This window comes from Ptiloglossa arizonensis, chromosome 11 (genome assembly GCF_051014685.1).
Source record: "Ptiloglossa arizonensis isolate GNS036 chromosome 11, iyPtiAriz1_principal, whole genome shotgun sequence".
NCBI classification, from domain to species: domain Eukaryota; kingdom Metazoa; phylum Arthropoda; class Insecta; order Hymenoptera; family Colletidae; genus Ptiloglossa; species Ptiloglossa arizonensis.
The window spans coordinates 4355009-4367366 of record NC_135058.1 but is presented as its reverse complement, the minus strand read 5'-3'; the positions used below and the strand labels follow the sequence as shown (position 1 = coordinate 4367366).

Sequence of the window (12358 nt, the reverse complement as noted above, 5' to 3'; positions counted from 1 at the left end):
TTTCGTTTCAACTCGACGAGGACGTACCGGCTTCAACAATGAACAGGTTTCAATCACGGTCGAAACCCTCTAAAATGTTGGAATTGATCGTCGAGCGTTCTCATCGTCATTCTAAACGTGATTTTCGTCACGGTCTTCCCGGTCCAATCAAGACCGACGAAATTACGATGCCAAGATCGCGGAGGCGGTCCACGCTTTACGTACCACGAGCGACTCAACAAGCTAATCGGAATTCGAGGCGGATTGCTCGCGAGGGGGTCGTCACTGCAACGTGCTCTCCTCTCGTTCTCACCCCGTCCACCTCCCTCCTTTTCACCATGGATCGATTCCCTTCCCCTGTCGAAAGAAACGGCCAATTAGGCGATGCTGGAGTGCGAACTCGTGTCGGCAGATTTCGCGGAATCGAAGACGAAAGAACGACGAAGAGAGGGTTAAGGTGGTCGGGGGGTTCGGGTGTAGGTCGCGACAAGGTATATAAGGCTGCGTGGTCGACACGGATGCACCGGGCGCACACACAGGTGCACCAACCGCAAGGACTGCACGTGTGCGCTCTGCAGCCGCTGCACTTCCCTGTACGTTGAACTATCGATCGTTTCGGGGCGGACGCGGGCCTTGCACCCGTGGCTCTCTTCGTCTGGACGATCCCAGCTCGGCAACGGAGTCAGACGCCCAGCCTTGGAAAATTCTCGTCCATTCGTTTACGGTTCTACGAGCCACCGTGCTCGATTGTGCTTAATCGACGCCGGTCATCGATGCTGCCCGCCCAATTCGTCCGAGGTGCCTCCGATCCGGCTTTATGCGCCGCGCGTCGGTACGGAAGCGCCTGACTCGTGATTTTCGGGTCAATCGAGCGAGTCTACATGCTGGACGAAGCTTTGGGAATAACTACGTACGATTGAATATGGAAGTACATACGTTTCTTTGCCAAGGATCTGGCCTTTGATTTTTCATAGGTTGTTGAGCATCTTGTAACATTCGTGGACGTTCTCTATTCGTTACGTAGCTATTTCTTTATTAATTTTCTTAATAAAGTATTATGTTATTGCTTCCAGTGTCATTGGTCGGTGAAGTAATTGTTTTATTTGTAAATTGTGTGTTTATTAGAGTAGCTGGGAATTGTTCCTCAATGGAATTTGTGAGATTCATTTGTATCGAAGAACGCAAGTTCGATTTTTGGAAGATTGTTGAGCATCTTGTAACATTCGTGGACGTTCTCTATTCGTTACGTAGCTATTTCTTTATTAATTTTCTTAATAAAGTATTATGTTATTGCTTCCAGTGTCATTGGTCGGTGAAGTAATTGTTTTATTTGTAAATTGTGTGTTTATTAGAGTAGCTGGGAATTGTTCCTCAATGGAATTTGTGAGATTCATTTGTATCGAAGAACGCAAGTTCGATTTTTGGAAGATTGTTGAGCATCTTGTAACATTCGTGGACGTTCTCTATTCGTTACGTGGCTATTTCTTTATTAATTTTCATACGATGTCGATGGTTAATTATTCTGGAATATTCTAATCATTATTTCAAGTATTATGTTATTACTTCCAGTGTCATTGGTCGGTAAAGTAATTGTTTTATTTGTAAATAGTGTGTTTATTAGCGTAGCTGGGAATTGTTTCTCAATAGAATTTGTGAGTTTTTTTCGTGAATGCGAGTTCGATTTCTGATAGATTGTTTAGTATCTTGTAACGTTCGAGGACGATTTACTGCGTACTTTCTCTCTTCCTTACCTGTCTATTCCTTCAGTATTTTTTATCCAAAATTGATGGTTAATTATTTTTGAGTAGATAACAACATGATCACTATTTTCGAAGTTCCTTAATTGCCTTCTTTTGTAATAGGTCTATTTGATATCGTAATTGGGAATACTTTGACAGTAGAATCTAAGAGTTTGTTAGATATTTAAAAGTGTTGTTTCGATCAGTTATCGAATATATAAAAAAAAGAATGGTAAGTAGTTACAATGTACCACTTTTTTTTGTAATTAAAACCGAAGCTGCGTAGTGAATAATTGCTACGTTTCATTGTATTTTTATATGGGGAATAAATTGTTCTTTTTCAATAGTTTCGTTTTCAACGGATGCGTTCGTTACAATTTCGAATAACAACTAATTCGAAACACGATACGTGGAAACAACATTTTTCCACATCGACGTACTTGCAAAATTGCAAAATTTCAGTAACCTGCGGCTCTCGATTTTAGAGTAGCGTAAGAACAATCGATCGCGAAATTTTTAAATTTTTAATCAAATTTTTGTTAGAACCATTGTCGTACGGTTGATTCGAAATTGCATTCGAATGGAAAGGAATAGCCTTTGTCCCGTGCCGATTCGTTTATTCTCTACGATCGTTGTTTATCATATCGATCGCTACGCGAAATTGAATCAAGCGTGTGGAGAGTCCCGGAAATTTGTCTCGAATTTATCAATTTCTGTCTCGTTCGACGCTGAAATTCAATTCTTGCACAATATCTGATTTAGTTGTTCGTTCTTATTCGCCACATACAGCCATTGTTTTCGGACGACAGTTCAATGTGCCGATCGAATTTATTATAACTTCAACGATCAACGATGCTTCGCGTTTTACGTTTTGGAGAATTAGCGAGAGCTCTTTGCAACAATTTTCGGCTACGAAAATTTACTCGCAATACGAATTCCGCTCGACGTAATTTAAAATTCTATTTGCAACTTCGCAAGTACACTTCCTTCTAATGGAGTTTCAAATTATTGCTAAATATGTATATTTTCCGATAGATCTCCAAATTGGCATCGAATATATTTCTCGATGGATTTTAAAATTATCATCGAATATATTTATCGTTCGATTTTTTAATTTAATCGAATATACTTCTTAATATGTAGATCAAATATACCTCCCAATAAATTTCAAAATTACTATCAAATATACATATACCTATTGGCAGATTTTCAATCATTGTAAAGGTATAATCGTTTTGGCATTATTTTCGGTATTATACCATTTTTCCTACAAACACTGATATCGTGTTACACAGAGGTTTTTCGTATAAATGTTCATTCATGATATGTTCATTTATTTACGAATTTCCTGCTTCGTAATAACTTTGTTTCAATGGAAAAACGCATATTAACGTGGCTGGAAACTGAATCGGGTTCGAACGATCGAATATCCATGGACCGGGACATTTGCGCAATTTTTGTTGTTCCGAAACGATTGTTGGTCGCAAAACAGAGATGAATTTCGTTCGACTTTTGTTCATCTCGAATTCCTGTTCGCGTTTTTTGGGTCTGTATCGCGGATAATCGTTAAAAAATTCCGTCCTCCATGTGAAAATACAGTTCGTCGAGTATATTTGCAAACTTGCTAGTCGTAAATTTTTTAAATATATTTTCTACGTGTTTTCAACGAGTCGTAGAGTTGTCGATTCTAGTGAAAAATCGAACGAAAGTTGGGCAATCATTTTTGTCCCGATGACTTCGTTTCGTCGAAATCACCGTTTGTTCGAGCGCGAGCATCGCATTTCGACGCTTCGGGCTTTAATAATTTCCCCGCAATTGATTTCCCCCATTGTCGACAAACGGAGAAAATAAAGCCATTTTCAGGTATTTTTAACGCTCGACGAACGTGTCCTTTTATATACACGCAACACGATAATCGAACTGCTCGAACACAGGTTGCAGGGCATTTTTAGTCGAGTGTTTCGAAATCCGAAAATGGATTTCGTTCGCCGGAACGGTGTATATATTTTTCCATTTCCTACGGTACGATCCCTCTTCTACACGGTGTTGTTCTTTTTCCGTTTCCAACAACGCGAAAAAAACACAAAAACTGCCCTTTCCTGGTCCACCGAAAATCATTTTTATTCGCACTGCGATTCAACTACTTACGTTCTCGTTCGTTCGTTTGTATCTTGAGCATTACACTCGATAATGATTTATCGTTTGTACAGACATACTGAAATGAGAGAGAATGTATATTATTTAAGAACAAACATTCCCTCGTCGATGCACGAAAAAATTCCTACCGGATACGAAACGACGCGTCGATTTGTAAATCCGATGAATTTTTATCCATCTTGTGAAACTTTGCATTATCAGTACATCGAATGTCGATTTTGAATCCCTTTTTGAATATAATATCGCTATTAAAACCGACGATATTAAATTACATTAATATAATACGCGTGCTGTTGTCTCGTCGAATAATCTCCTAATTTTATATTTATTAAAATTATCGATGATGGTCTCGATGATAGATTAAATGGCGAATAAATCGGTGGATAAAATATTTTTCATTTTCGTTCCTACTGTTTTATTAGGTACTATTACTCGTTTGTTGCGTGACATCAAAAAAAAAAAAAAAAAAAAAAAAAAAAAAAGAAAATAGTGAGTAATCGATGAAAAACAGTGTTAACTTTCAGTCGATTTTCAAATCAAAATATTATTGCATTTGGATGGAATCGAAAGAATGGGTCTCTAAACGCGACAACGGTTCGTTATTCATTCATCGTGTTATTATGTTTCGAAGGGGGACGATCAATGACAACTATTGGTCGAAAACAATGGAGAAGTATCTAAAGTTGGTCGGAGAATTACGTCGCGACTAGTACCGGTGGATGTCTCATCGGTCTCGAAAGTTCTCGCTGCAAATTGCCTCGAGCGTAAGATAGTTTCTCGAAGTTTGCGCGCGTGTTCGAATGCAGAGTACACGAGTGGGCGGATCCAGCGCGATTGGTAACGATTAAGTCGCTCGTCGCGGAAGATTTTGCGTCCGATCTGATCGAAAATCGTGCCCAAAAAAGATATGAAATCTTCCGAAACGTGAATTTGTGCCTTATTGAAAGAAAAACGTGGACCATTCGCCGGCTGGGAAACACGGAGACTTCCGGTTGGCACAGAAGCATGGCAGGTTTCGTTTAAGAAATTGTAAACTTCACGGCACGATGTTCGTTGGTGACTTTGACAACGAAAAAGAATTTTTAAAGGTTACACGATAAATACGAGTTGAATATCAATTTTCCGATCAACGAACTGTTTTGTCTTTAGACCTGATATTCGAAACGTAAATGCAAATTTTGGATCAGTAATTGTACAATTACTACAGTAGGATATGTAGAATTTTTTTCATTCGTGGAATGAAATTTTTAGCGAGAATCTAGAACAATGTAAGATACAAAATTGTCTGGGGAGAGGAAGTTAAATATTTGATAAAGAAAGAAATAAAAAAAATTATGCACCTGGTCGTTTGAATAAAATTGTGCGGTGTACTCGGTTTAATTGATAAAAATTACACACAAAAGAAATAGTTACGTGGCAAGACTTAGCATCTTTATGTTAATTTTTATTTTCAATTTTGCTTTTGTACGTAATTTTTATCCATTACCTTCCACCGCGCGTACCGCTAATAATTTTATTCAAACGACCGTGTATATAATTTTTCTACGCTTTTTTCTTTATCTTTATAAAATATTCCGCTATTACTTCTCGAACAATTTTCTGCCCTTGTAACGTACATGGTTTTAAATTCACACAAAAAGATATTCTTCTCCTTCCTAAACGAGGATCACAAGAAACGAGATAGAAAACTTTTCATAATAACGTTTCGACCCCTAAATATATAAATAAATAAATAAAACGAATCAATAATAAACTGCTCGACGTCTCTAATAAAGTCTTAAACAATAATATTCACAAAGTAAGATAAACATTTCCAAATCGTGTGCATCGTCATTTGTGTATCGTATAAAAAAGAAATATTAATTTCAAGGATTTTAAAATCATAGGCGAAACTGATAACAAGAAAATCGAATTGGATACTCCGTAATTAATAAATAAATACGTTTACAAGTGGAAATTCGCTAGCGAGAAATTAGAAAAGTGCCAAAACAACGGTTACCAACAGTGTCCGATCGCTTCCCCAGCCGCGCGAGCGGCTTCCACACCGTACTTCCGGTGTACCAAAAAGCGTGTGTACGCGTGTGATTAAATCTCACACGGCGGAGAACCGGCGCCGTTTACGGCACGGTCGGTCTCGCGGGTGGAGAAACTCTTAACTCTCTAAGGTATCAGTATCGTGTCACCTGTGATGGCGATCTTGCAGGACCACTTGCTGGTACCCTCAAGGACGATCTGTTCGGCCTGCTCGAGGCTGTCTATGTGCGTGTCCGGGTCGACTGAAAACGTCGTGCTGAAAAGAAGACAATGTCCTCGTCATCGGATCGTCCTTCGACAACCTCTCGTACCGAACTCTCGACGCGCGTCGAGCGCCCCGTCACAATATCTTCGCGTCTCTCCGCGTCTCTCCCTGTCTCTCCCCGGCTCTCCCCGGCTCTCCCCGGCTCTCCTCGCCTGTTCGTCGCGGAGAGCCCCGAACCTCGTAGCAGCAGCTCATCGACTAACGCGCGGTACCTTTACAGAGGCCACCGAAGGACGTGGTAGGACTGTCTCGAGCGGGAGGTCGTCGAAAGTCGTTCAACGTCATCCAGCAGCGGCGGCGGTTCAGCCCCAGACTTAACGAGTGGATTCGGCTAAATGACTCGGCAATCGTGCGAAGCAAAGCGTTCTTCTCCGATGCAACCGTGATATCACGGGGCACGGAGAGGTCTGCCCGCTCTTGGGGGGCAGTTGCTCTTTCTCTGGCCAACAACGTTCCGCGGTGTGCTCGCCACGGTGGACAGGTTTGCTTAAGCGGGACGTGTTCGTTCGGGCGAACGAATGCGTGGACCGCGGGCGAGTATACCCGCGAAGATTGAAACGTGTACCGGTCGGAATCGGCTTCCGCGTTGGGATCAGGGTGAGAAGAAGTAAAGCGACAGAAGAGAGAATAGTAACAGTTTTCGTGTGACTTCGAGCGAGAACGTGGACGGTGACAGAAGAAATGTATGGATCGAGAAATGATAGAGTCGGTCGAGTTGCCGAGTGCGAACAGGAACGTGACGCAGGCGGGGCTGATAGAGAGTATTGTTGAAGGTCGACACGAAAGATGCACGATAACGAACAATGACGGGGATATCGTGATTGTTTTCCGGAACGCGACTCGAGTCTCGAAATTCTTAACAACGGATCGAGTGACGATGTTCATCGAACTTGGAAGCGACGAGTCGTTTATCATTCGTGTTTAACGCTTTTTCACTACGAAACGATCGATGCATAGAATAGTTTCCAAGTAATTTTTACTTTTCGTCTTACACTCACGGTAAACTATTTTTCCTTCACTCGATAGTTTCTCACTGTGCAACGTATATTCTTCATCGGTGACGATACACCGTTACTTATAACGATAACTTCCAAAATCGATCACTAACGGTTCCAAGTATCGAACACGAACAATAAACGAGCTCCTTGCGACTGAATCCCGCCTCGTCGAACTCGAATTTCCGTGGCCGTATTTTTCGATCGTGGACACGGTCGCGAGAGACCGTGGGGCGATATTTCGACGCGGATTTATCGAAACGCGACCAGGAAACGAGACGAGCTCGTACGTCCGCACGAATCGAGGCACGCGCGACGAATATCCGAACCGAAGTCGCGGAATTCCTCATCGAAGCCAGCTTCCGTTTCGATCCTGGCCAATGGACCGAGAGAGGGCTTCGACCAGCATTCTCCGCGTACCAATTCTCTTTGAGAACGGGGATCGGAGAAGCTTATTTCGACGGGGTTAATCCGTGACTCTTCGTCGATTTGCATATTCCACGCGGTTCTCGTGTAGCCGTGCGATCGATCGCGACGCATCGCGTCGTTCGAATACGAACAGCGGCTGCGTGTAATTCCGACGCCACCTGTTAATCCTCGCGACGATAGAATTAGCGTCGGTTCGTTCTAGACCCGAGCCTGTCAGCGGGGAAATAAGAAAACTTGTTGCTCCGCGTGGCGTGGCGTGGCATGGCGTGGTCTGGCGTGCCGTGACGTGGCGTGGCGTGGCGTGGCGTGGCTCGTCGCCAACTTTGAAACCCTTCAGCTCCGCTCGCGAAATCTGGGAACGTCTGGAATGGTGGATGTTCACGAAAGCTGCGTCCTTTTGCGGACAAGTGGTTCAAATCGAATCGAAGGAAACGATAGACAAATGGAGCGTATCGACGAGCGTAGCCTTTCTTGAGAGAATTGTCTGCTGTTAATTGGTCTCTAGGTGCGCTAAAACTGTACAGAGCTGTACAGATAACTCTAGCCCGATCCTGTTTAGAGAGGCTCCCCCTGGTTATTGATTCCTACGGTTAACAATGAATGAGTTGAACCGCTGTGCTTCGGTGATCCTTTTGCGACACGGAGTGGACTATTTAAATTTGACTAAATTCTTCCCAATCGTTTCGATAAAAGAAATCGTTATCGTCCACTAGCGAAAGATACAGTGATCAGGTTTGGGGTGTTGAGAAAAATTTCACCGACTCTGGTTAAAAGTTCACTGCTCTAAAATCGAGACTGAGATTTCACCGAAACGATTAATTCGGTTAATTAAACCGTACAACTTGTCGAAACTATTCCTGTATAGAATTCTCAATGCCCTGGAATTCGATCTGAAGAATTTCTATTCCCATTGCGATTCGGATTGCCAGCGATCATGAAAATCGTCACCTAAATTGAATACCGTAGAATTGAATCTAATTTTCTCGTCGAACGATAGAATTTTTATAAATCCTAACGCAAAGAAATTGTTAGGAATTTTTCATTTTCCAATGAAGCTTCATCCATAATCTCGAATAACCGATACGTTTTCTTTGGGAACTTTTATATTGTGAACATCTACGAAGTAATTAGGTTGCAAATATCGATCAGCGCCAAGCGTTGCGCATCGTTCTCCAAGATGAAGATAAATTTCTCGAATAGAATCGTGAACTACTCAACAAGATTGATTCCCAAAGTTTAAATTCCCTCGTTAAATGTGAACAAAACGGGGCCATCATCAATCGCTCTGGTACCGAGTTTTTCGATCTTTCGTGGAACGGAGGATCGTCCAGAAGATGTCGGTCAGCCTTCTCACCGATTAAACGCGGAAAATAAGCAATTCTCTCGCGGTTATTACCGGTTCTTGCTACATCCAGTTAACGAGACCTAAGAAAGGGACTATGTGGTATGGGTAACGACGTTTACCTCGGACGTACGAGGTTCGTTTCGTGAATTACAATTTTCTAGCAAGTATTCCGACAGATACTGCTTTCGAAAAGCTCGTAAGAAGGATTGCAATGTCACCGGGACCCCGAGTTCGCGGCGATCAAGAAACTTCGCGCGTTCCGCTCGAGCGCAAACGAACTGCTTCGCCAAGTTAAATGAAGTCGGATCTCCTCAACGCGACGAATGAAAATTGCACGTGTTGTGACCGTTTCGAGGAACGAAACGCGTTTCTCTTTTATACTTTTAAAAGCTTTCGAGCATTTCATCGAGTGTACATTGTTTTTTTTTTATTATTTTCATTTCGTTGGTTAGTGTTCGCTCGCAGTTCCACGAGTCCGGTATTATTTATCCAATCGAACCTCGATGCAAATTATTTCGTACAGAAATGGGACCATTTGAATCATACATATGTGTATATATGTATATAGTGATTCTCATGGACACTCGATAATTTACTTTGTGTATTAACCGACGATTTAATCAATTTAGCTGCGCGCAACGTACTTTGAAACCACTCACCGATCCAGTGACATTGCAGTTGCGCGTATGAGAATCTACGAGAGATCAGAGGAACGGTAGATATTGAACGCAAGAGATCCGAACTTTTATACAAGACGTTTCGTAAAATGTGAACTGTGACTTTGGAGACATATTTGGGCCAATAAAGCGATGAAATAAGAATAGATATTCCAGTTTGAATATTTTTCGAACAGGAAGCTTCGGAACTTAAACGAAATACGATGTCGTAGCTTGCATACTCTTTATATGTGTTTTCGAGCTACGAAGAGGTCAGATTTGAAACGCAACAAAAATTCAGGCGTCAAAATCTTGAATAACTGAAGTTAATTTCTACTATATTTTCAAAGAAAGTAGCTAAAAAGAAATATGGCGTCGTAACTTGTATACATCTTATATACGATTCGGACGTACGAAAAAATCAGGATCGATGAAAGAAGAAATTTGAAAACCATTAAACGCCACGATAGTCCGACCATAACCTCGAAAAATCGAGGACGGTTTCCAATATATTTTCGAACGAAGCAGCTAAGAAGAAATATCGCTTTGTGTACACCTTGTATACAATTTGGACGTACTGAAAAATCAGAATCGATGAAAGAAGAAATTTGAAAACCATTAAACGCCACGATAGTCCGGCCATAACCTCGAAAAATCGAGGACGGTTTCCGATATATTTTCGAACAAAGCAGCTAAGAAGAAATATCGCTTTGTGTACACTTTGTATACAATTTGGACGTACTGAAAAATCAGAATCGATGAAAGAAGAAATTTGAAAACCATTAAACGCCACGATAGTCCGGCCATAACCTCGAAAAATCGAGGACGATTTCCAATATATTTCCAAACCAAGCAGCTAAGAAGAAATATCGCCTTGTAGTTTGTGTACACCTTATATACAATTTGGACGTACAGAAAAATTAGAATCGATGAAAGAAGAAATTTGAAAACCATTAAACGCCACGATAGTCCGGCCATAACTTCGAAAAATCGAGGACGGTTTCCAATATATTTCCAAACGAAGCAGCTAAGAAGAAATATCGCCTCGTAGCTTGTGTACACCCTGTACACGGTTGGGAGCTACGAAGAAGTTGGAATCGATGAAAGAAGGAGACCCAGGGCGACCGACACCGAAATTTCGACAACTTTAAGCGCAACAAATCCGGCCATATATCACGGCTGGCTGGTAGATCGCTTCCGATAAACGTCGCCATAGCATCGAGGACATTGGTTAGGCGTTGGCTCACGAAGCCGGACCGATAGAGCCGGCTTAGCTTTGACAATGGCAACGGTATATGCCAACGGAGCCACAACAAGTTGCCATGTGACCTTAATGGACTTTCGATTGAATTCCTCCGTAACGGAGGGAGAGCCAGCTCGCGTGATGGACAACCGCATGACATACGATACGCGTACGTGTTCGACGAAGAAGCACGTGCAACGATACCGACTATTTGCCGAACAAAATGTCTGTTGATCAACCAAGCGCTCGATGTTTACCTTCGACTCGATTTTGTTTTCAATTTCATCAGATCGCGGTCGAAGACGGTTACGCTCGCGACACGAACAACCCTCCTATAATACGCGGTACACGAAATCGTGTTGTACGCAACAAACCTGCGTATACAGACGTGCTTGAAAATTTAGAGCAACCTTCGATCTTTTAGACAATTTATTACGTAAATGTAATTTGAGACGAAGATTGAAGCTACTTGGAGTAAAGTGTTACTTAATAAAGAATGACTACCATCGAGCTTCGATAACATAGTATCGGAGTCGAAACAACTAACGTAAGTAACCAATTGTCAGGAAAAACGTATTTGGCAAATGATCAACTTAAGGAATATTTGTGATAAGCAATTTTTCTCTTATACAAAATACAATTATGAGACGTATTTTACTTTAGGTATTTAAATAATTTTAATACGAAAGAGTGAAATTTTCAATGAGCGCTGCAAACTGTTGAGCGGAAGTTTATGTAGAAAATTTGAAATTCTTTTACAAAAAAAAAAGAGAATAGAAAAATCTCGCTTCGATATTTTTTGACAATCTCAAAAATTCACCATGTTAAAGTTTGAATAAAATAAATACAGATTCGGTACTTCAATGCCGAACGTTAAAAGGGATACATTTCGAAGCGATTTCGAGGAGTGAGAATCTAACGCTGGAAGTATTGGTGCAACTGTACTTAAAAGTTTAATTCCGCGTAGAATACCTAAGCGAAGAATCTAAGCGAGTAAAGAATCACTCATGGTGAAAACTATTTTCCACGTTATCCGTAAACTCGTGCGAGAAAATTTCTCAATTTACGATCGAACGAGATCGGTTTTCGAGCTAACCGCAAAAGGGAGCGAAACTTTCGAATTTATCTCTCTCGACGGAACCATCGCGTTCTTCCCCGCTAGTTCGAAGGAGAGAAAGCGTTTGCTATGCATACGAGGTACAGCCTCCGTGTTAATTGCTCTTAAACTTCCGCGAACACACCGTTACGGAATATCTACACCGTACAATGATTATCTACGATTGTTAGGTCGATCGAAACCGTGTTACAGGAGGGTTGCTGAACATTTTTCTATCGAAATCACTCGGAAGGGGTGGGGAATTGTCTATATAATTTCTAACGATGCGCAGGACTGTTTGGGTCGACGACGAATGAAGTTTCTCTAACCTCTAACCGAAACTACGCTCTTCGATGAATGAAGGAGCCGAGTGTGAAGGAATCGATGTCGTTGTCTGATCGGTGGGATCGAAGATGAACT

The 12358-nt window shown here is 41.6% G+C and overlaps 1 protein-coding gene across 5 annotated transcripts in view; it reads right to left on the bottom strand.

Moving 5' to 3' along the window:
- The window catches only part of Unc-13 (unc-13), a 180406-nt gene that overhangs the window by 49852 nt on the left and 118196 nt on the right, over positions 1–12358 (bottom strand). For 2 of the 5 annotated variants that reach the window (XM_076323092.1, XM_076323096.1), the window contains exon 7: positions 6059–6165. The exons of the other annotated variants lie outside the window; for them this stretch is intronic. In XM_076323092.1, the coding sequence (XP_076179207.1) occupies positions 6059–6165 (107 nt within the window). The remainder of the gene's footprint in view (positions 1–6058; positions 6166–12358) is intronic. 5 annotated transcript variants of the gene reach the window in all.